We start from the raw sequence: 27,400 nt of genomic DNA on the forward strand, positions 1-27,400 counted from the left end.
TTCCCTCCTTTCCACCACCATCCCACCCAAAGCAAATAGAAAACCCTATCCCAACCCTGGTAGCTTCCAAGACATTAGGCTCAGAGTTATTCTACTAAAGAAAGGTATTTTTCTTAAGGGACTAATGTTAAAGAAAATACCTTTCTTTATTAGAATATCTATTCCAAAGGTACTGTAGGGAAAATGGGCAAAATATATGCTAGGATCACTATTTTAGTTTTTAGCCAATCACGGTGGGCTAAGAACACACTGTCATAGCTGGTTAGGGACATGCTAATTCTCTGAATTCCAAGTAGATGTATATATAATCTCATTGCTTCTCTATGTATAGTTAGAATACAGAACTGGAAAATACTTTACCCCTTTCTCTTGGGGATGTCAAAAGTAGAATGGGAAACAAGAAATAAGTATAAATCAGGGACTCTCCAGTTGTAGAACCGACCTGAAGTGAGAGCCAATGGCTCAAGTTTACTGAGCGGACTCAATAAAGATGTGTGGGTTTGTGTGATATGGGGATACAGCAGTAGCAATGAATGAGGCTGCTCATTAGACATTAGAACTTGAATTTTGCAAGACACGCCCTAATGGCCTTTTATACCTAAATCAAACATTTGGACAATTCTGCCATTTACTTTCTTCTTCTACCAGGGATAGACAGGGAATGAGTCAACTTTAAACCACTCTGGGAAACTTGAGCCAAAGTACTGATCCAATTCCCCGAAGACAGTAATGGCCAAGTGCTCAAATGTGGATTGCCTGATGATCCTGTGACTTACCTGGGTTAGTACACTACACCCCTGAGAATTAGAGAATCTGAGTCTGGGCTAGGAAGAGAGATCAGTTCTCTTTCTCTTGCTCTACAACTAAACCTAATCTCTAGTCATGGTTTTGTACTTCACTAAAAATAAGGCAATTAGGGAAAGTTTACCAGATTTAATTCTGAGCAGTGGATTGGGTTGTGTTATGGAGGTGAAGGACAGAGGACATTCACACTTCACAGTCCTATGAAATCAGGAGCTGACTTTGTTTCTACAAGTGAATTTAGTGCTGGTGAAAAGTCCCATTTATTGGGTCTGGGGTAGACAGGCCTGTGGAAGAGGTGACAATAAATATCAGTAAGCCTCGGTGTGGCTTATTTATCAGTGGAGTAGAATCTTCCAAAGAATAGGGAAGTTGCCATAGTTACTGCCAATGTGGATGATGGAATCTGGTGTTATGAGCGTTTGTTTCACACACCTGGGAAGAAAGGTTTAAAGCAGTTAGAGAAGATCTGCTTCTAATCATTTGAATTCTGGACTAGTACCCAAATAGAGGAAGAAGTTACCCCCTTAAGAGTCAATGGAGCTACAGTTTAGATGACCTAGATCTTTAATCAAAACTCAGTATGGAAAGCAGCCACTTAAAAGGAGGTCTGCATAGGAGAGGACTGCACCTGCTCACTAGATCCTTCAAGCTATTGTCTGCACAGTTTGATGTAGTTTGATGCTCCATGGCACTAATAAGGCCATCATTCTCAGCAGTGAATTAATTAGGGGTGATGTTTGTAGGGAGCTGGTGTAGTGTGGCGAAAAGAACACGGGACAAAGAGTCAGTCTCAGTTTTGCCATTAATAGCCATGTAAACTTGGGTTAGCTACTTAATCTCTCTGCTTTTGTTTTCTTACATGTAAACCAGCTTACCAAATCAGGATACTGAGAGAATTCAATCAGATACAGTATACTTCGGCAACCATAAAGCACTGTGCATTGTCACACGCAGGAGTTAATTTAAAACTTCTGTTTACTACAGGTATTCTGGGATGTTTATGGAATATGATTGTTTTTTTTTAAGGGGAACTCCACTATCTATCTTGACCACCACCAACAATGCAGAGCCCTTCTGCCTGGGCTTTCAGATGGACCTCAGGGCAGCCTGCTCCAGGAAAAAGAGTTCAGAGATGTGGAAAGGGAGATAAATCCTCCATCCCAAGAAGGGGAAATCTTGCTATCCCAATTTCCACATGATTTAACTAGCTTTAGAAAGGACAACAGGGAAAGGACTACTAAAGTACTGGGAATGAGAGCTCTAATATGTGTTAGTCAGCTCCTACCAAGCTTAGGATTGAAAAAGAGATAAACCCTTTGAAAAGGGTGAGACCTGAATCCTAGTATTAAATACTCAGGTTTTCTGTACTCTATAGTTTTTCTATTGGTAACATGGAAAGAATATACTTAAAATGAGTTAGTGCCAGGATGCGGTCCTAAAATGCTTCTCTCACCACTGCCTTGTGTAATTGTCTGGGGTGGGACTGAGAGACTGAGAGGAAAGGGTGATTCTCATGACTGCTTTGTGGAAAATGGAGAATATGAGGCACTGGAGAGGTTAGTACAGCAGTCTTCACCAACATTAAGGATAAACCATGGACAATCATATAAAAGACATGCTCTAAGTCCATTCTAAGGCAGACAAGTTCTTTCTGAGATCATCTTACGCATTACATTGTCCCAAAGAGAAAACTACATAGACAGAGGTGTTTGTATGTTTTTTTATATGGATGTGTGTATTATTCTTTCTTAAGGATACAAAACATTCCCTATGCCGGGTCAGGGATAAACTCTTCACATCTTTCCATAGATTCGGAAAAGGTAGCCAGAAGACACCCGTTCTTTTACCTCAATATATATATATATGTTGAAATCCTCCAGAAATGCCCAATTCCAGCAAACTTCTGGGATAGAGCAGTACCTATCCTAGACATACTTATTTGGTCCCCTTCACCACCTATCCAGGACTTACAATGAAATCAGCAACAATAAAAATAAAGTCATTGAGCAATAGCCATTTTTTTTCTAATGGGGAAAAATATCCAATGTTGCAAATACCACAAATTGACTTATTCCACAAGCAGCCATGCATGGAGCAAACTCACTCCGCTGAAAAGATTAGAGCAAAACAAAATAAAATTAAAAAAACAAAACAAAACAAAAAAACAAGGAGAGATATAGACCAAACAGAGGTACCTAAAAATTTGCCTTCTCTTGTGAGAGCTAGAAGAAAAGGCTTCTTTGGAGAGTCTGTTGGTTAACATCAAAGAAAAGCATCATTACAGGATTATATTAACCTCACTGACAAAGCTCAATGAAAAGCAGGGAACATGCTAAGTGGTACTAACCTGATGTCATTTAGATATCCGTTCTGGCCAGTCTAGGTGAAGGGGAGAAAACGGAAAATAACTTATAAGAAAACAGCATGGCATAACCAAAAAGTGTGTCCATGATGCTATGAATACCCAAGGTCCTCAAACCAAGCTCAACCCCAACAGGGAGAGAGGGAACAGCGACAGGATGACCCACACCCACACACCCAGTCTGACTTCTCACCTTTAATGGAAAAGAGCATTCGGCATTTTTAGCCTTCCCACAGAGTGTTTAAAAAGAGAGGTCAATAAAGGTAGGAGTATGGAAAGGAGAAAGGAAAGTATTAACCTAACTATTATTTCTTTTTTAGCTCTAAATTTACTCTCTCTAGAGGTAAGCTGAGCATAATAATTGGTGTGCTTGGTCCTAAAGAGTGTATTCAAAGGAAGGGAAACGGGACACAAGAGAAAGAAATTTAGTTTTTTTGGAAACCATCCTCAATGACTATCCCACTTCTGTCCTCTACACTGGCCAAAATGAAAGACATTCTGACCTGAGACCCAAGGGGAGTAAGAAATTGGGGAAGCAGGTACTTTTCAGAGCCTAGAAAAAATGAGAAAATTAAAAGCCTGAAACATTCCTTTTGGGGATCATTTCCTGACAAGGCCATTGAGCTGCTGAGTGAAGTGAGCATTATGGTGGACTCCTGAGCCTTAGAAAAAGGTAACAAGAGTATTTAGCTGCTGAGCACAAGGGGCTCCATGCAGAGCAGAGCCTATGTGGGGCAGCTTTCCCAATATACAGCTCAGGCTCCAGAGGAGGCTGCAGCAGCAGCATTTCCATCCAAACACCCTTCTTGCCACTCCCCTTTTATTTGGACCGCCTCTTCCTCCCCTCTGCTGCAACCTACAACTCCACCCTTAAGCAGTTCCCTTTGACTGGCCAGGTTCTTTCCTCTCCACATGAGAATCTTTGGCATATAGTGGGCTTTGGCCATTTTTCCTTGCCTAGACCTTTTGAGATTCCTGATACCTCTACCACAGCAAGGGTTAGGAAGTGCTGAAATGAAAGTGATAAATCCATAAGGACTTAACAAAGAATACATATATTAGTAGAGGCTTGAGAGACTAGATATCAGAGAAAAAAGGAGAGAAGAGCTAACTTTGACTTTGTTATGGTTGTAGATAGATATATTCCAGTGTTGTTCATAACAAGCACTAATATCCTATTAAAAGTTGCTTGTGCTTTCAGAATGGCTTTGCTAATGGCTGGCATGGTGGGAAAGTCATTTTCCATGTGTCAGTGAAGCAGAGGAGCATATCACAGATAGCTATGCTATGATGTCACTGGAACTTCTTAATCTAAAGAGCCCAGAGCAGAGCAAGCTATTAAGAGGTGGTTTACTTTAGGGGTTAAGAGCGTGGACTCTGGAGCCAGACTGCCTGAATTCAAATACCAGCTCTTTCACTAACTAGTGGTGTGATCTTAGGTTACTTAACCTCTCCATGCCTCAGTCCCTCATTTATAAAATGAGGAAAATAATGTAACCTATCTCACAGGCCTAGTGTGAGGATTAAATAAATTAATGTGCACAAAGTGCTAAGAACAGGGTCTGAAAGATAAAAAGCACTATATAAGTGTTTGCTATTAACATCCACCATCCTGCCCTGTCCACAGTTTAGGGTCATCACCAGCCGTAGTCATGTACAAATGACCTCTCTCCTCTCATTCCACTCAACTGATTTGCAGATAAAGTTAGAAAACCGTCTTTGGGCTATAGCTGGATAATTTGGAGGATGGATTTTTCTGACTCAGAATGGAAGACTACAAAACATAAGATAAGAAGATTCCTTCTCCTTGGACTTTGGGCCAGAAGGTTTGTTGTGTATCTGTCCACAGTGAGGCTCCTTGGAACACTTGGGTCTCCTGAGACAATGGAACAAGTTCACAGAGGAGTTCAGTTTTCTAGAAGTTAGAGACAATATTTTTCTGAACTAGGTGATGATGAGAAGATATATATATTTTTGTCTTGATGAGGGAGGGGAGAGTGGGAAAATGGGAGGCAAGTAGTGTCTATCTAAGTATATTGATTAGAACTGGCCATCTTTTGATGACAAAGGGAGGCTGGCTCTTCTTCCTCTGTTTGCTACTTTGACTCTAAGATAGTGCTGCTATCTGGATCATACATTTTCCGGAGATTTGTTTCTCTCTTGACCTTCCTGAGTTTCTCCTATACTTCTGTTCAGTCTGGTAGGCAAAGGCCACCAGATACAGGGGTACCAAGTATATCTGATATGGCCCACAATTCTTAAGAATAAAGTTGCCTATAATAATCCATGTTGCCTTTTGGCCCACGGAGCAGTCCTACTCTAAGAAACAAGGTAAGAAATATAGGAAGGAAGAGACTTCCTATTCAGGTCGAGACTGTAGGGAGTAGTGAGTGGTACCCTCTGTGCATGTGGAATGTGGAGCTCAGAGAATGGATGCCACATCTGTGCTCTGATAATCACCAACATAGCCTAAAAATGAGCCTGGCCAAACAAGATGAATGTATAGGCTGTGTGGACACTAAGTCTTCCACTTAGAAGCAAAGATGCCTAAAATGGACAGCGGAAGTGAACGAGGGTAAGCAGGAGGGTTTGACGGGCAAGATTCAGGGCCCTTCCATAAGCCCTGCCAAAACCATTTCTATTGTCAGTCTAATCATATCTACCAAATTCAGCCACTCCATTTGTTCTCTTTATATGCCACATGCATTAAAAATAGTAAGAATAAAAATCTGCAGCTTCCTAATAAGCCACATTTAATTTTAGAGATCAAATATGGGACTGGCTGATGTTGGTTAAAAACAAAAGCAGAAAAAAACAACAAAGCATTTATGGAGGTTTCATTCCATTCACAGTTCCAAAGATTAAGAGCTAAAAGCTAGGGGCTGACAACTCTCAGAAGCTACACTTACCTCTCGGGCAAATATTCTCTCTCGGACCCTTTGATATTCCTCCTCTCTCTCTTCTATTGACTTGCTCCTCCTTCCATCCTGCAATGGAACTCTGATCTAGATCGATGAGCAGAATTAAGCTAGTTAAGTTCTCCTCGTACTGCAAGCTCACTGCACACCAGCAAGGAAGAGAAACCGGGAGAGTTTATAGTTGCCATCAAAAAAATGGAAAAAAAAAAAAGAAATAAAATTTCCAGTGTTGGACAGGTTTCACTGGGTACATCTGACCATGCAGTTTGGGAGATCAGGTTTTCTGGATGGTTGGGGCCTCTCCATCTCCCCACCCCCCCAACCAACCAGAGTATCAAGAACAATAACTTTTTATAAGGATTGGGTTGCTTCCTTGTGTAATCAGGTACTCTCCAATCAGTAAGGATGAAGAGAATAGCCCAGGGAATAAAACATTGCTTTGGAGGGAAAGCAAGGGATAGGAGGAAGCTAGAGAGGGAGAAGAAACAGGTATTTAGCAGAGCTAAATTTAGAAGAGTTTTTACAGAACTAGCACCTGACATTATCCCTTTTTTAGTCACTAACGCCATGGCCTGTAGAACCAAGTCACACACAGCTCAGCAAAGAGGGCCTTGGAAGTGAAATCCCAAGGGCGAAGCTAAACTCAGAGCTTAAGCATTTTTCCTCATCTTAACTGTAGCTACTGGAGGGAGGGAAAGAGAGAGAGTTTACAGAAATAGAGAAGAAAGAGAACAGAGCAACACAAAGAAGAAAAGAGAAAGAAACGGAGAATAGAACAGAAAGAAGGATGGACAGAGAAAGGACCAGACAAATGAGATACGGTAGAGAAAGGGGAGAGGTAGAACGACAGAAAGGGATAAGAAGTAAATGGAGGACAGAGAACCTTACACTCTCTGAAAAATGCAGTGAGGTGACTAGAGGGGATGGCTGGCCAGACCACCACCTCTGGCTAGCCTACGACCCAACTCTCCACCACTGTCTTTTCCTCTTAGCCTGTGAGTTGTGAGCACTGTCCTGGGTAGGATGTTATAGTGTCCTTTTCCATACTGCTCTTTAAGGCAAGGTGCTCTGAGGGAGATAAGTCATTAAATGCATGTCATCAGGTTATAAAAGATTCTGACCTTCCATCCAGAGGCTTTCAAAGTTTCAGATGAAGCAACCAAGGAGACTGCTCCTCTAGGCTGATCTTCCTGGACTTCACCACTCTCCAGAGGAAAGCATAACTTCAGGAGTATCAACTTTTGACTAGATGTAGTTCTCACTAGCCTAAATAACCTAAATTCTGCTAAACGTCCTTTTACAAATCCCATTCCAAGAAGACATAGGACCTCGAGGTGCTTTACTGTCCTTAGCCCCTAGCACTGGTAAACCAATGGCAGAATAGGAAGAGCGTTGGGCTTTGAGGTCAGGCAGAATCTAAGCTCTGCTACCTCTGAGTAATGTCACTTAAGGCAAGTAACTTAACATCTCCTAGCTCAGTTTTCTTATATTTAAAGTGGGGCTAATAACCCCCATCTGGATTGGGTTGTGTGGAGGATTAAAAGAAATAATGCATATAATGTGTTTAGAACAGAGGCTAGTTCAGGGAAAACACTCAATAAAATAGCAGTTACTGTGTTTATTATTAATATTACCGACAGACAGTGCATAGAGCCTATCCTATTATGGATCAAGCCTGAAGCTGAGAGATGAAAAGTTCACAATAGGGAGAGTTTCCATTCCACCCCAATATGCCTCTAGGCCTGAATAATTCCTGATCCACAGAAAAAGGGTTTTGGGAAAATGGAGAGAAGGGCATCAGGATGGAAAGGCTCTTTCTTGTTTTTTAAATTTTATTTGTCTTTTTGTATGTTTCATTGTTTCCAATCTGACCCAGCATGTTTGTCCACGATAGATAATGGCACTTTTCTCAAAAGGACTCCCTCAAATACTCAAGTAGCAAGCAGGAAAAGTCCTGGTCTCAAGACCATACAATATCCAGAGAAAACTAATTTTGACTCTAGAGGTAAGATATTATTATAGTTATTATTAATTAGCAAGACTAAATATTGGCTTTACCCAACCATATTCTTTAAACCTTAATCCTGGTTCTCTACCTAACCTCCTTTGGAGGCTAAGCAGAAGCAGGCTGGATCTTAACCCCATGAAGCTAGGAAAACTAACCCCCAAACATCACTATCTGAAGGATGGGCTAGAAACCAGGGCAAAAGCCAGGCCCATAAATGAAGGGATGGGGCAGACTTTTCACTTCTTATTCCCACAGGAGTGGATCAAAAACCTGCCTGAGGTTCCCAGCATCAAAAGCCAAATTAACTCACTCACCTTTGTGGAAGAAGTTGGGAAAAGAATAAGGAGTTTGCAGAAAGGGATCAGAAACACCTTTACAAGTGGGTAAATTAAATAACAATTTTGCAAGTTCAAGGCTAGCCCTGAGATAGGAAGAGTGGAACTGGGATAAAGTAGCTTTGGGTGGTTCCCAAAGAAATCCAGAACTATTAAAGAAAAAAAGAAGGGAGCCATCAGCTGAATCAAGGCTGAAGCAGGGAGGGACCTTGCTTTGTCCCAAAATGAAGTGGAGTTAGAAGTCAGTGGCAGAACCAGGGAGTTCCAGGCCAAATGAGAAAACCCAGCAAACCTCAGCACCATGTCTCTCTGGGGCTAAGAGGGTGGCATTTAGCTCAACAAGTGCAGTTAGTCCTCAACATTAAGCCAAAGCCAACTCAGTATAGCTCAACACTTTTTTCCACACTGAGATATTACGAGTTTTCTCCATCCCACAAAAATTCTTCTCCCCTCCCAGTTTCTCTTACTGCAATCTCTCTATATAGACCCAACCCTTTCCATTCTTCACCTGGTTATCATCTCGGTCCATACTGGCATCATCTCTCTTGAGAATGAATCTCTGCTGAAATTCTGTATTCTTCTCATCCTTTATATGTTCTGAGAATCTCTGTTCAGGGCTGGGATTGGGAGAGAAATGTGGAAGGAAGGGAAGAAAGACTCTTGTCAGGAAGCAGACCTCCTAGTATAGTTCTCTTAAATTCTACAACCCCCACCCAGGGGATTTCTGAAGTCAGGGATCCAAAAAGTCACATGAAAGTTTTAAAGAAATCCTCTGGGACTGTTCTTTATACATCTATAACTTATCTTCTTCCAAAATTTTACCTGTCCTATCACTAAAGGTGAAGAGAGGCCAGAGCCAGTCTTCACAAAACACTAGTGCCTCTAGCATCTATTTCCAAGGCCTCACAAAGAGTAGAAATTGATAATATAACCCACCCTCCCTCCACTGTCCCCTCTTCAGAAAAAGAAATCTTGATCCTACACCTTCCTCTTCCATCCCAGAGGCTATCCCAGGAAAGTCTTCCCAATCTGTGGTTTCCTCCCTTACATTCTTGTGTTACTGGTTTTGTTGATGATGACAGCTTTTCCAGTTTGGTCAACATTGTGGTCCATCCCAAAATAGGCAGCTACCCGATGTAATAGCATCCGGTGATATGAGGTCATCTGAGGGAACTTCTTGAACTGGTTGCTGCAGGGAAACCCAGGGGGAAAAAGTGAAATAAGGACAAGTAACAGCAATAACAGCTAATTGTAATTTTTCTTACAAGTGTTGAAAGTGGGGAATTTCTTAGGAGAAAGAGACATTATTATAAGGAAGATGATGGTAACCAAAGATGGTAACCAAAAAGGTTCTCTCAACTTTATCTACAGTATTTTGTAGATCCCTCTGACCCACTATCCTCATTAAGACTACTCCTTATGCAATAAGCCCTAGGTCTCACCCACCTAGATGATATTCTACAAAGAAAAAAGGGAAAAACTTAAGAATAGTGAAATATGGGATAAGGGCTAGCTGCTAAATTTTTTTCAACTCAAGTCTAAGCAATAACTTAAAAACTTCATTTAGTTTCCACACATACACTTTTTGATCCATTCTGATTACTTCTCCCCAACTCCTTTTGGTTCCCAGTGAGTTATTACTTCCAAATTCAGACTTTTAAGGGAACGATGAAAGAGGGATATCCTAAAATTTTACCTGAATTTCTTTCCAGTACCCCTCCCACCTCTAATGTGTATTTCATTCAAGTAACTTACTTGTTGTCATTAATAAAGTCCAGAATCTCCTGTTCTAATTTTAGCAGCATCATTCTGTCCCTGTTTAAAAAAGATTAAAACAAAACAAAACAAAAGGCAGCCCTCCCATAGACATTGAAAGCAAGGATTGAAAACACAGCCTGCTCACTATACAAGCTGAAGGGACGGATAGATCCAAACCCCGAGAGTGGATCAAAAATGCAAAGGCTGCTGAGCCTCACTGCCCTGTCTTATGTTACTTTAAAAAAGAAAAACAATCAAGCCTCCTAATAATGTACTTTATTTTCCTTGTCAGAAACCTAATTCTGTTGCCAGTCATATTCCTATAAACACATACTTTATACTTATAAATCTAATCATTGTTCTATACTCCATCTGGTTATTTATAGAATTTTTAAACAAGTATGATTTAGCTTTGGTACAAATCAATTATTTTTTCTTCTGTGCTTTTTAATTGTATTCTCAAGCCTTCATATTTCTTTGTCTGCATTCTTCTTCCAAATAATTTTTCTCAACTCTTCTGGAAGCAGGAACCTCAATATGAGGGTATTCTGAATCTCCAACAGAATATAAAACTACTCTGGAGAGAAATGGTGTGTCAGGGGCTAGGCATCCTGGATTCTAATAATGGAAAAATTCTGAGAAGCTATTTGGCCTCTTGGGTATTCTGCTGGTCCTGGCCCCTTTCCCCCTTCCATCAAATCATGTTATTACCTTGGGTTCTTTTTCAGTGTATTTACAAGAAATTCATGTAGGTCTATTCCAGTGGAGTCCGTATATTCTTGACTGGAGTCTAGAACACCACAGTGAAATAAATTAAAAATAAATGAAACTGTCTTGCATGATCTCTAACCCCAAGCAGAAGCCCACAACCTGATCAGGAGACATGAGAACAGGAAAGGAGAATCAGACTTCAGGATTTTTAGCTTAAAAATCAGAATGACCTTGATTTGCCAGCCCCTCAAAATTCCCCATGACAGTGATATAAGGTGGAATCTGGGTCACAGTGTTACATTCGTATTACATTGAAAAGCCACCTTGCCATCAATAAGTATTTATTGAATGTCCAGACACAAACAAAGGTTTTATTCTAGTTAAGGAAAATAAATTCTAGGTACGGACAAACAGGGCTGAATTTTCCAGAATCTCAGCATCATATAAAGAATCATATAAAGAATCAACAATCAAATGTTGATTATTTATATGATTATTTATATTTATTTATAAAATTTTAATCCTAAGATTGCCTTTTTCCTCTTAATTATCATTAAAATTTTTTAGGGGGGGCTTCCCTGGTGGCGCAGTGGTTGAGAGTGCGCCTGCCGATGCAGGGGACACGGGTTCGTGCCCCGGTCCGGGAAGATCCCACATGCCGCAGAGCGGCTGGGCTCGTGAGCCATGGCCGCTGGGCCTGCACGTCCGGAGCCTGTGCTCCGCAATGGGAGAGGCCACAACACTGAGAGGCCCGTGTACCGCAAAAAAGAAAACAAAAAAAAATTTGAGGGGGGGCCGTACCGCACGGCTTGTGGGATCCTAGTTCCCCGACCAGGGATCAAACCTGGGTCCCCAGAAGTGAAAGCGTTGAGCCCTAACCACTGGACCGCCAGGGAATTCCCTTAATTATCATTTTTATGGACCATGTCTTTTGGCTACCAGCCCAAGAATTTAAATCCAAAGAGGGCTTAATAATTACATGCAAATTTACATTATTAAAAAAAAATCACTCCAAGCATCCCCAAACCAAAATATAAATATTATCTAGAGAATCTGCTACCAGTGATGATCCATCACTATTTATTCCAGAGCAAAAATAAAATCAGAATTGACTACAATGTCCTCCCCTATGGGTAGCCCAGTGTTAATGGAATAGCTCTCTGTCAGCCCTTAAGGCAGGGCTGGATAAAGCAGCAAAGAAAGTAACTTAGTTAGGCACCTCCCCAAACAACGATGAAGTCAGCAGGACACTAGGAACTGTTGGGCCGATAAGGTCAGTGGGAAGATGGAAGGAAAAGGCACTGCAGAGCCAGGCCCCAGGAGAGATGAGAAAGGGGGAAAGTCTTCACCTCTAGACAGCATCTTCCTTGGGACCTTTTCTTTGTTTTTGTCCTTGTCTTCCTTTTCAGAGACATCCTTTGTGGACTTTTCTTCCTCCTTGTCAGAGGGGCAGCTGATGTGCAACTGAATTATATCCTTGGACAAGGGGAAAGAGAAATATAATCAAAGGGGAAAACAACTCTCCTGCAGCCCTTTGAAATCTCAAAGAAGGCAAATCTTAGGGTGGCAGCATTCTCTTACGAAAGAGAATATTTTGTTAATTAAATTGTTTTAGCTTTTGTTCTACCAAAAGGGTAGAGGCTAAGCTTTTTCTGTCAACAATCACAGCCTACTGTATGGAAAGCTCAAGTTATGCTTGCTGTTCCTGCCATAAGAATTGGAATGGAAATGGTTCTAACCACCAGAGGGAAAGGTGTGGGTCTGCATCATCCTGGGTGGTCCAGGTGTGAAGACCTATACTTCATGCTCTCACCCATGCCCTTATTTTACTGCAGCAGCCTGTTTTGAAGCTCCTCTACCCTGATTTCCAAGCCTAATGTTGATGCCGTGGATGCTACACCAGTTTAGCAAACAACTGCCAAACTCAAAGCTACACTTACTCTTATAAAGGACCTACCTGGGTTTCTAGTGGCCCGTCAGCAAACGGGGCAGAAGACTCCTCACACACTGCAAGGCTGCGCACCAACTTCAGCTTGGAATTAGACTGAAAAAAATAAATACACATACATATTCCCTTGGTGGACACTGGGAAAGCTTTTGGCTGAATAAAGGGCATTCTCTTTTGCTCTGTTAGTTGCTTCTTCCATAAATAGGGTTTTTTTTTTTTTTCCCCTTCAAACAGGTCCTACTCATTCATTCCTGATTCACTTGAAAGATAATTCTCTTGCTCACAACAGTAGATATATAAAAACAAAACAACTACTTTGGACAGATGATAGGAAAACCACTTTGCTTAGCTCTCCTCTCTCTCTAGCTCAGTGCTCCAATATCACACTCAGAAGTTTACTGAGAATACACAGCAGCAGAGCTTAGTAGAAAGACTGGATTTAAGAACCAGAAGTCCTAGCTTCAACTCCTGGTTTGAGGTATGAGATATTGAGCAAATTACTTGACCTCTCTGGGTCTCTTTTTGGTCCTCAATAAAAGCGGGATAAAAATGCTTAAGGGGTTGGTGTGAGAATTAGATTATATAAGGCATGTAAACATATGTATCATAAATAGTGCCTAGTATAAAGTAGACGATAAATGCTAAGTGACTCTAAACCTGAGGTGGCAAGGGTATGGAAAGAAGTGTCTAAGAAAAAAGTAGAAAGAAAGAAAACTTTCTAACATTTGGGATTCAATGTGACAACTAATCCACTTGGTTTACTTATGCTGGCTGGAGAATCCCCAAAAGATCTGAATTCCACTTTATAAATCACTGCTCTCCTAGGTATCTCCAAAGTCAAAAATTATAGTGACTCATTAGAAATCTACCTATAAACATTTATTGAGAGTTCTTACAATAAAATCAAAGTTTACAGTAAATACAAAAGCACAAAACATGGTATGTGTGGTCCAGGTAGCACAGTATAGTGAAAAGAATTTGCAAGTCTGAAGAACTGACTTCAAGCCTAGTTTTGCCGCTTTCTAATAAATGTCCTCTGTCAAACTCACTCAAACTCTATAAGCTCAAGCTTCCTCCTCTGTAAAATGGAAATAATAACGATAATAACTGTCTTACTTATTTCTAAGGTTTGGGGGGAAGTGAAGTAGCAGAGAACACCCTCTGTTTTTTTTCTTTTTGGCCGTGCCCCGCAGCATGCGGGATCCTAGTTCTCTGACCAGGAATCGAACCTGCACCCCCTGCGTTGAGTGGAGTCTTAACCACTGGACCGTCATGGAAATCCTGAACACCCTCTGTTTTAAACTTTACTGTCAAGCCCATCACTGTGGATTAGGCCATGTAAGGCAAGCCACAGAGCCAATTTATCATACATCATAGTCTTCTTCAAACCCAAGCCACATACTGGCTGGGACACTCCCAAATTCTGCCATTATTTTTCAAGGGGAAAGGGGTGGACACCCTTAATTATTACTTCGATGTACAATTCTTCCCAATGTAAGAAAAGTTTAATATTTTACTGTTCCCTAATTAAAATTAAAAAGCTATCACACACTAACACCTATAGTCCTACCTGATAACACTGCTTAAAATAATCTGTGATGTACTAATTTTATCATACAATGATTAAAAACAAAATCTTCCTCTTTGCCCCAACCTAAAAAGTGAATCAAAACAAAACAAAACGAAACAAAACAAAGCCTGTATTTTTAGGATGTCCAAAAATGTTGAATCATTTTACTAATGGTAGAGGATTTATCTTAAAGAAAATTCACATGGCGAAAAACCCCAAAACTGCTGGGAGGCAAAATAAGAGAGCCAGAGATGAGCAGAGAAACTGGCATTACAGCAGAACCAGTACCAGTGTGCTCAGGCTTTGTTTGTGGGAGGCTCTGGCTGGGTATCCTTTCAGGTATCAGAAATAGACTGTGACTGAACTAAAGATAATGGAGAAAAATAAAGCCAGATATTCCAATAGGACATATGTATATGTGCGTGCATGTTTGTGCGTGTGTGTATGCATGTTCACAATCAGGGTACAAGGGACAGGCAAACTTTGCCTATATATAATCCAAATAAACTAGTTATTAGTGATAAGTCCATTTGTGCAATGTTCTACTAATAACACTAGAAAAGAAGCTATAGAGGAAGGGCTCTCACCTTGGCTCTTTTCCTGGCATGACCGTGGTTGGATGTCCGCCTCTGTTAGAAGGGGATTAGAAAATATTAAAGGTGGGGGAAATAAACACTTAAGTTAAAAGCAATACAAGTTTACAGAGAAAAAGCACTAACTTTAAAACCATTATAATAGCCAAACTATGATGAGACCCAGTTGTTGTGGTTGTCCCCTATGCTACAACTCTAGCAGCTGTGACATGGAAGGGACCACAGGCCACCTACAGACAAACCACCACTCACCATGAAGATAAAGAATAGAAAGACATTGACTGGTTGGCCTATTTCACAGATTGATAAAAATTACTTTTGGATAAACCAGGGAATCCTCTCCTGATTAGGATGCTTCTGGAAATGTCACTACCATAGCACAACAGAGTGTTTTTTTCCCAAGCTTGCTAACAGGAGCCTATTTAGCCCACAGTGGGTGTGAAATATGGCTCCTAACCATCACTTAAAATAACACCTTTATAGGACAACACATTGAGAGTTCTAACTTGAGATACTCAAAAAGACCTGTCCCTGTGGCTGCAGAAATGGAATGAAGGCTCTTATTGCCAACTGCCTACCTCCCTGAATATGAGAATTCTCCCAGTTCTAAGCTCCTGGTGCAGGCTCTTATAGCCTGTCTGGGTCATGGATATAAGATGGGACAGGATAAAAAGAAGGGAGCATGGAAGATGTGGATAAGACCTCCAGAGCAAAGGGAGGTAAGGAGAGCGAGTAAAGAGCAGGATAGAAGCTGAGGAAGATGAAGAATGAGGGCCTGAGGTGGGATGAGGGAAAGAATGACTAATTAATTGGTAAGGTTTCGCATAGCTGAGAAGTCAAAATGAGGACTTTCGGGAAGAGGCTGGGTGACACTTAGGGCTTCTAAGATGTTTGGAATGGAACTCACTGCCACTGAGGTGTGGAAAAAACTGAGGCTGGTGGGTGGAGGAGGGGAAACAGATGGAGGCAGAGTACCAGCATGGTCCTGGGTAGGTGAGGATTTCTTTCCTTTGTCCTCTTCACTAGTTACCAAACAACACTGCTACAATGCAAAATGGAGAACCGGAAATGTGGATGGAAAAAGTGAGAAATGATGGTGAATCTGGTCAGTGGCAAGATCTGTTATAATAAAGGAAGAATCATAGTCCAGGAATATGAAGCAGTATTTGTCACTATTTTTTTCAAATAAGTTATAACATACATATGACACAAACATTCAAGAGTTATAATGAAGGTATGCAGAATAGTAAGTCTCCTTTCACATCTGTCCCCCAGCTACCTGGATCTCTCCTAAAGGATCAACTAGTACTGAATTTCTTGTAATCTTTTACAAGAGATCTTTTATGCATCTATAAGATTATTGTACATGTGTACACACACTTTTTTTTAAACCAAATAGACGGATATTGTACACACTGCCCTAAACCTTACTTTTAAACTTTTTTCAAGGATACCTCCATAGAAGAGACACTGTTTTTCTTAATGGCTACATGGTATTCCATCGTGTGGCCATACCATAACTTATTTTACCAGTCCCTTAAACTGCACCATTTAGGATGTTTCTGATCTTTGTTAGTATAAATAATGCTTCAATGACCATATCATTGAGTATATCTACAAATATGGTATAGTCCATTTAAAAATTTTATATTTAAAAATTTTATAAAGTATTACTAAATTGCCCTTCAAAGAAGTTATACAAATTTATAACCCTACAAACAATGTATAAATCTGCTTATTTCTCAGAATGCATAATTTTCATTAAATAGTCAAACACATACTGAAAGCCTAATATGTATCAGGCACCATGCTAACTACTGGAGGATACAGAGATAAAAGACACAAACCTTGTCAAAAAGGAACTCATAATCCTGTTGGAGAAGACAGACAAATAGACAATTACAATACAGGACATTAAGTGCATTACAGAGGTACTCATGGAGTGCTAGAGGAGCACAAGTGTCTAACTCAAACCTAGGAATTCACAAATTCACATGTTCACAAATATTGAGTGCCTGCAAGGAACTGTGTTGGGCCCTGGAGGTACAAATGATGAGCCTAAACTGACCTGGAGGAGGCCAGGGAAAGAATACCACGGAGGGCATTCTAGGCAGAGAAAACATGTGTAAAAGCATGCTTTCTCCAAACTTTTCAGGGGCCAGCGAATCAGTTAATGCTGGAGCATAGGATTCCAGAGGTGGATGGATGGCAGGCAAGGGCTAGGTCACAATATGCCATGCTGACAAATCTGGGACTTAGCCTAGGGCAAGGAGACACACAGAAACTCTGGAGAGAATTAACACAATCAGATCTTTATTTCACAGCCATCTTTCTAAAGCAGTATGGTAGCTGAATCAGAGGGGATTACAAGTATAAAGGCAGAAAGCCCGGCTAGGTTATTTAAAGGACCCACCTAAGTTCAGTATGTGTTAAGTCAGGACTTGCCCATTCTAAACTGAATCTCAGAACCTGCCCTTTATAGCACTGTTTCCATGCCAAAGATGTTCTGAGTTCCAATTGCTGATTCCAAGAATATGTCTCACACAGTACGAGTAATGAAAGTCCCCTTTCCTCAAACTTTCCAGCTCCAATTCGTAAAAGGCACTCTCTTGACAGAGTCAGTAAGATTCTTGTGGAGACTTACCAGGTGTGAGTTGGGGGGAAGGTAAGAGAAAGAGCAGAATTTTTAGTGCTGTTGAAGGGGAACACTAGTAGAGGGGAGAGGGCTTCTGTAGGGTGGCCAAGACTTTGTAAAAGGAGCAGGAGTTCCAGTAGATGGCAGCAGCAACTCCACCTGCTCCAGCAGCAACAAAAGGAGTCTGAGGGAGGCAGGTTCCCCACCCAGCCTCCCACACAATCTATCTGTATATCCAGGTGAAGACATTCTTAAACCAAGTGAGTATCCATAAGGCATATAAAACCTATAGTCACCCTTTCTTTTCTACCTATCTTCAAGGAGAACACACAACAGGAGTTCAGAACACCACTTAAAATTGTCTCCTGAGAATAGAGTAACTTGGACCAAAAAGTTCATTTAATTATTATCTTCCATGTAACATGACAGCACATAATTAAACATTCAACACTTATTTGTCCTGAGGATTTAAAATTCATTATTGGGATCAGTGGAAGCTAGAAGTATAGCTGGAACAGTGGCAGACTGTCTCCATAAACTCTGGAAGGATGGGCTGGGAATGACAATTCACATGCAAAAGATAATGGAAAGAAAAGCAGCCATGACAGAGATCTGGCAAATTGTAAGTGGAAATATAGTAGAAAAGCAGGCAGCTAGAGAACAAAATACTTCAGAGAGTTATCTGATTTTAATTCATCCCTTTATGTTGTTGCTGTCTTAATCTTTACGTAAGACAAGGCCTAGGTGAATTGGGTTGTCAAGAGAAATCCTGCTTCAAGTTTCTAGACCCTCCAAAATGTCATTGCTACTGCTCTTTAAACTAACTTACTACAATTAACAGTCTATCTCCTAAGCATATAATAAAGACCAGTCTCACCCCTGGGCAAGAAGGAAAGGATTTATATAATTTGGGCTTGGGTAACAGAGGAAACTAGTAGTGACCACAGGGAAGAGAACTGGAACAGGTAAGCTAGAGGAGGCCCAGAGTCTGGCTGGGTACCAAAGAGGAGCCCTAGAAAAAGCTCGGCTGGCCATCTACTGCCATCATATCTGCACTGTAGTATGAATTCGGATGGAAAACAATAGGCAACCAAAGAATAAAATTCCTCTCACTCACATTTACCAAGTGGCAAGTTCAGAGACTATTTCTGCCCAGAAAATGCTGACTGCTTTAACACAACCAGGATATGAATTTAAAACTGTGTGTAAAGCCAGGCAGCTCTAGTTTTAAGAGTTTATTGTAGGGACTTCCCAGGTGGCGCAACGGTTAAGAATCTGGCTGCCAATGCAGCGAACAAGGGTTCGAGCCCTGGTCCAGGAAGATCCCACAGGCCGTGGGAGCAACTAAGCCCATGTGCCACCACTACTGAAGCCTGCGCGCCTAGAGTCCATGCTCCGCAAGAGAAGCCACCGCAATGAGAAGTCCGCACACCGCAACGAAGAGTAGCCTCTGCTCTCTGCAACTAGAGGATGCCCATGCGCAGCAATGAAGACCCAACGCAGCCAAAAATAAAAAAAAAATTTTTAATTAAAAATATGGTTTATTGTATAAGCCATATTATGACTTGTCAAATATGTGTTTGTATATAGTTTGTTTTTTGATAGTTAAAAAATATCAAAATGTAGCAAGAACCAGTGTTATTCAGGTCCTAACAGATTAGGGATTTCATTCTGTTTTCTTTAGACTTCATTGTGGACTCTGACAAAAAGGGAAGGAGATATTTCTTGAGAGCTGAAGTTGGGTTTTTAGGGAGAATCAAATGTTTGTGTAAGTGACTGGCTTCCTATAGATTTCCAAAGCCACCTCTAATGACGTTTCTATTTTGCTATAAAGAGTGCACATATGATGCACTTCTAATCCTTACCTGTGTCTCCTGACGCAAACTGGTATCTTCACTCTCTTTCTCAATTTCTTCCTTGCTTGGAGTCTTAGATATAAACTTGTTTTTGTTTACAGATTCTTCCACCAGTTTTTTTTCCGATTCTTTCATTATTTCCAGAGTCTCTTGAGTAGTGTTACTGTTAGACATCTTCTTCAATAGAATACAGCAGCCTCTATGGACTCCTAAAGAAACATGAAATGCATTAAACAGGAGCTGTGTATCTAAACTTAACACACCTGTAAGACTTGTATTTCATACAGAAGCCTGAAATAGCCTTCCTGTAACCCAGTATAGGGTCCTTTGATAAATGTTACCCCTAGATTAATTTCATTTCTTTAAAGAAAAAAAAAAAGCTTTACTGAGGTAAAATTGACAGAAACTGCATATATTTAAAATGCACTAGGAATTCTCCAGCAGTCCAGTGGTTAGGACTCCCTTGGCGCTTTCATTGCCAATGGCCCAGGTTCAATTCCTGGTCAGGGAACTAAGATCCTGTAAGCCACGTGGCACGGCCAAAAATATATATATATATACAATTTGATGAATTATGAAACACACATACACCTGTGAAACATCATCACAATCAAGATCGTGAACACATTCATGACCTCCAAAAGTTTCCTCCTGCTCCTTTAAAAGCCCTTCCTCCCCTTTGCCACCACCCCCAGCCAACCACTGTCGCTACAGATTAGTCTCCATTTTCTAGAATTTTACATCATACAGTATATGGATTCTTTTACTCAGCATAATTATCTTGAGATTCACCAGGATTCAGTTCTAAAGCAATGTAGTTTAAGTCCCCTTGGCACTTTATTTGCCCTCCCTTGTTCCCTACAGAAATCTGCTCACATCTTCAGCTTGAGCACTCCACAGAGTTATCTCACTAGACTCTCTCCAGAAAGAAGATATAAAGCTCTATTCAGTACCAGAGAGGATCACTCTCCTTTCCCAAGGAGAACTTCCACAGCTGCCACAAACCACAACACTGTTACCAACTTCAAGTATCTCCTCCATCAAAAAGCAGCAAAATCAGACAATGCTTATAGAATCTTAAATTCTTTCCTTTATCTTAAGCAAGCTGAAAAGGCAAGAAGAGAGTTTTGTAGTCATCTGTCCTTCGGAAAGACTGGGTCTCTCCCCGGAGGAAGAGAGAATCTTTGCTTTGCTATTCACTATTTGGGTTCAGTCACTTTACTGCCTCCCAAAGATGCAGAGATTTGTAGTGCAGGGGTGGTAGCTCTTTATCACTTGCTATCTCTACCTGGGAAATCCTGTAGTGAGGTCAATACAGTAATCCAAGCACCCACTCAGTAACAGAAATTGATGCTCTATACAGAGATTCATGTCCTCAACAACTGTTGAAGTCAAAAATGCTTAGCTCCACCAATGGTTTATAATAGAGGTTTCTCTTTCATGGATTACTGACTGTACTTGAATCCTAAATATTTCTTTCCTTTCTTTAAAAAGATAAGACTGGAAACCTTCCCATATGTCCTGTCTATTCCATGTGACTCTAGAAACCAAGCTAAACAAACAGCAATGCTTCAAGAAAATTGTCATGCCAGACATTTTTTCCTCCTTTCAATCAGTTTCAAGGATAAGACCCAGACGGCTCTTAAGAAGCATGCGTAATCTCATCCTGGCATAAGTTAGTCTGCAAAGATTATTGCTTTGTTCACCTTTTGGTGGCTACTGAGAAGCTGCCTGGAGACTTAAGTTTAAAAGGCTAGAGTCATTCATACAATCATAGTCATACAGCTGAATTTAAATTCTTTTTATTGATTGATTGATTGATTGGCTGTGTTGGGTCTCCATTGCTGCGCACAGGGTTTCTCTAGTTGCAGCAAGCGGGGATTACTCTTCATTGCAGTGCACGGGCTTCTCATTGCAGTGGCTTCTCTTGTTGTGGAGCACGGGCTCTAGACGCACAGGCTTCAGCAGCTGCAGCATGCAGGCTCAGTAGTTGTGGCATGAGGGCCCTAGAGCATGCGGGCTTCAGTGGTTGCAGCACATGGTCTCAGTAGTTGCAGGAGGTGGGCCCTAGGGCATGCGGGCTTCAGTAGTTGTGGCATGCAGGCTCAGTAGTTGTGGCGCACGGGCTCTAGAGCACAGGCTCAGTAGTTGTGGCACACGGGCATAGTTGCTCCACGGCATGTGGGATCTTCCTGGACCCCACGGTTCGAACCCGTGTCCCCTGCATTGGCAGGCGGATTCTTAACCACTGCGCCACCAGGGAAGTCACATACAGCTGAATTTAAAGATAAGAAATAGGGACCTCCCTGGTGGCGCAGTGGTTAAGAATCCGCCTGCCAATGCAGGGGACACGGGTTCGAACCGTGGGGTCCAGGAAGATCCCACATGCCGTGGAGCAACTATGCCCGTGTGCCACAACTACTGAGCCTGTGCTCTAGAGCCCGTGCGCCACAACTACTGAGCCTGCATGCCACAACTACTGAAGCCCGTGCACCTAGAGCCCGTGCACCACAACGAAGAGTAGCCCTGCTCACTGCAACTAGAGAAAGCCCGCACACAGCAATGAAGACCCAACGCAGCCAAAAATAAATAAGTAAACAAACAAACAAATAAATAATAAAATAAAGATGAGAAATACTGGAAGAAACTGACTACAATAGAAAATGGCTGATATTTTATTTTTTAATTAATTGATTCAGGACCTGGAGGCTTCTATAAAAAAAGTTACAACCTACAGAGCTTACGTTTTTTATTTTTATTATTTTTTAATTTATTTTTGGCTGCGTCGGGTCTTCGTTGCTGCACGTGGGCTTTCTCTAGTTGTGGTGAGCAGGGGCTACTCTTCGTTGCGGTGCACGGGCTTCTCATTGCAGTGGCTTCTCTTGTTATGGAGCACGGGCTCTAGGCGTGTGGGCTACAGTGGTTGCAGCATGCGGGCTCAGCAGTTGTGGTACGCGGGTCCTAGAGTGCGCGGGCTTCAGTAGTTGCTGCACATGGGCTCAGTTGTGGCGTGCGGGCTCAGTAGTTGTGGCTTGCGGGCCCTAGAGTGCAGGCTTGCAGTTGTGGCGCATGGGCTTAGCTGCTCTGCAGCATGTGGGATCTTCCCGGACCAGGGGTTGAACCTGTGTCCCCTGCACTGGCAGGCGGGTTCTTAACCACTGCGCCACCAGGGAAGTCCCTACAGAGCTACAGATCATTGGCTGTATGTGGGAACTGCATATACACATATATGTTTTTTTCCCCCATGGGTAAATCAAGGCTCCATTCTCTTCAGTTTGAAATACAGTAAAACTCAGCACATGCCTTCTCTATTATCTCTTAGCTGGGAAACATCAATAAAGATCAGAATTGGAAGGGTTCTTAGATACAGCCTCATGCAATCTTCCCCATCCTCCCCAAAGAAGAGTCCCTTTGTGTAAGTTCCTGAGAGGAACTTTCTTTCTCCTAGAAAACTCCTGGGACAGGATCAACTCACTATTTCATAAACAGTCTTAACTGTTATATAGTTTCTCCCTATAAAAAGCTATGAACTGTTTCAATCTTGATCCTAAATCTGCCTTAGAGTCAAACAAGATTAAGTTTACTTCTTTTACCACATGACAGATCTTCAATATTTCTCTTTTTCAGGCTTAAATAACTTTAAAAAGATTACTCTGTCAGAAAGAAAAGGTGAGAGGTGGGGAATGAGGGAACTGGATAAAGGTGGTCAAAAGGTACAAACTTCTGGTTATAAGATAAATAAGTACTGGAGAGGTAATGTACAACCTGATGACTATAGTTAACTGTATGGTATATTTAAAAGTTAATAAGAGAGTACATCCTAAAAGTTCTCATAAGAAAATAAAATTTTTTTTGGCCTGAAATTTAATTGAATTTTTAAAATTCATACAACATAAAGTTAACCATTTTAAAGTGAACAATTCAGTGCATTTAGTACATTCAGTGTTGTGTAACCATCACCTCTATGTAGTCCCAGTACATTTTCATCACCCCAGAAGGAAACCTATGAGGAAACGGATACTAACTAAACTTATTGTGGTAATCATTTCATAGTACATGTATGTTAAGTCATTAAGCAGTACACCTTAAACTTATACAGAGCTATATATCAATTATATTTCAATAAAACTGGAAAAAAAAAAGGTGGTGATAGGGACAAATATAAAGCAGCTGGTTGTTTCTTTTTCCAGGATGGGCCTCAATTACCAAATAGGTATATTTGTCAATCAGAATGATAACTTTGCAGCTCCTCTTTACATATAAGGCAGAAAAGGCTCAACCATCTGGACACCTGGACTAACTTCACGGTGTCCAAGCACTGTTACTCAGTCAAAGCACTAATGAAAAAACCCAACTAAACCAAAAAACGGTCTTTCATAATAGCCACCTGTGGAATATGGTCACGCATTCCAACTTAAGTTGTAGGGAGCCACATGGTTTCCTTTGTTCACTGGGAAACAGGAAAACTTGAACTTTAGATTGTTTAAGACGTCCATAAAACAGTTATTAATGCAAACACTTTAAACAATTTTGACAGTCATTTCCACTGAGACTACTGGCCTCTTATAGAGGTGTGTAAAACAAAGCAATTCCTTTTTTAAAAATTAATTAATTAATTATTTTTTTGGCTGCGTTGGGTCTTCGTTGCTCTGCACGGGCTTTATCTAGTTGTGGTGAGTGGGGGCTACTCTTTGTTGTGGTGCACGGGCGTCTCATTGTGGTGGCTTCTCTTGTTGCGGAGCACGGGCTCTAGATGCGCGGGCTTCAGTAGTTGTGGCACACGGGCTCAGTAGTTGTGGCTCGTGGCCTCTAGAGTGCAGGTTCAGTAGTTGTGGCACATGGGCTTAGTTGCTCTGCAGCATGTAGGAGCTTCCCAGACTAGGGATCGAACCCGTGTCCCCTGCACTGGCAGATTCTTAACCACTGCACCACCAGGGAAGTCCCCAAAGTAACTTGTACTCTGAGGAAAAAGGAAGCAGCAGAGAAAGGGTACGGTAGACACTATACTGGCTACCTATCCAAATCTCCCCTTTCTCCCACACTCAATCTAGCCCAGATTTCCTTTTGGTGTTTGCCTTCCTCTGAGGACACATGATCAGGGAAGGTAATCCTACCCCTAAGCCCTAGGAAGTGGATCTTTCTTCTTTTTTTAATTTTATTTGGTTGTGTTGGGTCTTAGTTGCGACACGTGGGATCTTCGTTGCGGCATGTGGAATCTTTTGTTGCGCTGGCGGGCTCTTCGTTGTGGCACACAGGCTTCTCTCTAGTTGTGGCGCTCAGGCTCTAGAGCACGCGGGCTCAGTAGTTGCAGTGAGCAGGCTCTCCAGTTGTGGCGTGCCAGCTCCAAAGTGCACAGGCTCAGTAGTTGCAGCATGTGGGCTCTCCAGTTGTGGCACGTGGGCTCCAGAGCATGCGGGCTCAGTAGTTGTGGCATGCAGGCTCTCTAGTTGTGGCGTGCAGGCTCCAGAGCACACGGGCTCAGTAGTTGCGGCACACGGGCTTAGTTGCCCTGTGGCATGTGGGATCTTAGTTCCCCAACCAGGGATCGAACCTGCGTTCCCTGCATTGGAAGACGGATTCTTAACCACTGGACCACAGGGAAGTCCCTAGGAGGTGGATCTTAATTAGCTAGACTATTCGTGGTAATTCTGTTTCCTTTTTGTGTCTGGGTTAGGAAGGGACAAGTGACTCAACCATCACCAGTGAGACATGAGAGGATTTTGCTAGGTGGGTGGCTTTAAAGAAAGGCTTCTCACTGTATTAAAAAAAGAAAAAAAAGCCACTAGAAAAATGGTTATCTTCTGCTGAAGGTTTGTCTTTTGTGCAGATGATGCCTGGACTGCAACAACCTGCCAACACATGGAGAAGGGTGGATCAGAGAGAGTAAGATAGTAATGAGGGGTCAGAGTTTTAACTCTAGAGTTAAGATCCATCAGAAGATACACCAAGCTCAAAACTGTATTTCTTGAGCTGAGGGTCTCTTTTGTTCTCCAAAATAACCTTTAACTACACTCATTTCCATAATCCTATACAGAAGGCTCTCCTTTCTCTTGGGGCATAAGGATTTCTGGAAACAATTTTTTCTGGGCCGAAACAAAAGCAAAAGTTGCAGCCAAGGGACAAGATAATTTATTAGCAGGAAAAAGAAAGAAAGAAAGAAAAAGCTTTAAAGAGGAAGAATAAAGCCAGTAGACAAGGGTTAAAAGGCAGAGAAGTAATTTCCACTGTGAATGGCTTATTCAATGGAGAAAGGAACTATTTCATATATAACTTGACTAGAACAAAGCAAGACATTAAGCTCCCAGGAGAGCCTAGGTGTGTGCTTCCCTGCAACCTATCTGTGTACGTTGTACATTTCACCCAGGCAAATAGCACAATTTTAAGGCAGAGTGTCTCCTGAGGACACTCAGTGGCTCAAGCTGCACAGAGGGGACTGTCAGAAGTCGAGGGCAAGGAGAGGGAGTGAGGAAATAGGATGATACAGAGGAGGATGATTGGGAGCCAAGATTTGGCAATTTTTTCAGGAAGAATACTGCATATTCCCCATAAATTTTTTGACTGCTGAGGTAAGTACCTTCCAGAGCACAGTGAGATTATATATCCTTCCATCAACTCTATAAACAACCTTCTAGGCATTGTGCCAAAAAGAATATATTATATAGGGGACACTCAGAGAAAGAAGGGCAGTTTCATTTTCTCCCTTTTAATCCATGGCCAAGTAGAGAGAATTAAGAAAGAACAAAATAGCTAGAGGCTAAAAATTCTGACATACCCTGTGGCAAAATCCCTGTAAACTTTCCAGTCCTTTTCTCATTCATATATCAAGAATAAATTACTCCCAGTTGATACTCATACTGAAAAAATATTTAGAATCTAGGGGTTCAGAAGAATGTATAAACAAATTGTGGTATATTCATATAATAGAATACTATTCAACAATTAAAAAAATGAACTTTTGGTGTTTGCTTTCCTCTGAGGACACATGATCAGGGAAAGTGACCCTATCCCTGAGCCCTAGAAGGTGGATCAATCATGGTAATTCTTTTTTGTGACTCGTTTGAGAAGAAGCAAGTGATTCAATCATCACCCATGAGACATGAGGGGACTTTGCTGGGTGTATACTGACATACACAAAAACATGATGGATCTCAAAACTATATAGTAAGTAGAAGAAAGTGCATCTCCTTCCCCAAAAATACATACTATATAAGTCCATTTATATGAAATTCAAGAACAGGCAAAACTACCCTACAGTGGTTTAAATCAGAAAGGTTTGGGGGTAAAACACTGACTGGAAAGAGACATAAGGGATTCTTTAGGAGTGATGGAAATATTCCATCTTGTTAGAGGTAATGGTTACATGGGTGTATATAATTGTCAAAACTTATTAGCTGAATGCTTAAGATTTGTGCATTTTATGGTATGTTATTTAAACACAGAGAGCGAAAATAATGCCCTTAGTAGTCAAAACATTGGGGACAAAACATTCATAGGGTTAAAATGGTAGGTTAAAAACAAAACAAAACTGTCTAGATGCCCATGATGGCTAGCCTATTTATACACTCTTTGACACTGGAGTTAGGAGAAAAGGAAAAACCATTAATGTTTATTGAGTGCAATTATGAACTTGGTGCTTTATGCACTTCCACTCATACCGCCAAGAGTAGTTAAGGCATTTACCCAAGGTCTGCTGACCTTGGGCAAATTCCTTAACTACTGTCATACTAAATGACAAAATCAGACCCAAACTCTAGTGCTGATGCCAAAGTCTACATTCTTTCTATGACTTTGCTTATTGTTTCTATACTTTACTTTAATCCTAACAAAACTCTTTGTTAGGGCATTTCTAAGATGAAGAAGCCAAAGCTCAGAGGAATTAAATAACTTTCCCAAGTTACGAGG

At 41.3% G+C, this 27,400-nt stretch overlaps 1 protein-coding gene across 24 annotated transcripts in view; it reads right to left on the reverse strand.

Annotated features, from left to right (window-relative positions):
• R3HDM2 (R3H domain containing 2) overlaps positions 1-27,400 on the reverse strand; it is a 148,491-nt gene that overhangs the window by 25,193 nt on the left and 95,898 nt on the right. For 8 of the 24 annotated variants that reach the window (XM_067697055.1, XM_067697042.1, XM_067697045.1 and 5 more), the window contains 12 exons: positions 19,508-19,707; positions 16,855-16,878; positions 15,002-15,043; positions 12,854-12,940; positions 12,246-12,372; positions 10,897-10,975; positions 10,183-10,242; positions 9,476-9,616; positions 8,936-9,044; positions 6,076-6,171; positions 3,152-3,183; positions 3,000-3,053 (listed from right to left, as the gene is read on the reverse strand). In XM_067697055.1, coding sequence (XP_067553156.1) covers positions 3,000-3,053; positions 3,152-3,183; positions 6,076-6,171; positions 8,936-9,044; positions 9,476-9,616; positions 10,183-10,242; positions 10,897-10,975; positions 12,246-12,372; positions 12,854-12,940; positions 15,002-15,043; positions 16,855-16,878; positions 19,508-19,672 — 1,016 coding nt within the window. In that variant the 5' untranslated portion in view covers positions 19,673-19,707. Of the gene's footprint in view, positions 1-2,999; positions 3,054-3,151; positions 3,184-6,075; positions 6,172-8,935; positions 9,045-9,475; positions 9,617-10,182; positions 10,243-10,896; positions 10,976-12,245; positions 12,373-12,853; positions 12,941-15,001; positions 15,044-15,982; positions 16,062-16,854; positions 16,879-19,507; positions 19,708-27,400 lie in introns of those variants that run through there. The other 16 variants (XM_067697057.1, XM_067697050.1, XM_067697060.1 and 13 more) reach the window with 10 other exon arrangements.

This window comes from Pseudorca crassidens, chromosome 11, assembly GCF_039906515.1.
Source record: "Pseudorca crassidens isolate mPseCra1 chromosome 11, mPseCra1.hap1, whole genome shotgun sequence".
Classification (NCBI taxonomy): Eukaryota; Metazoa; Chordata; class Mammalia; order Artiodactyla; family Delphinidae; genus Pseudorca; species Pseudorca crassidens.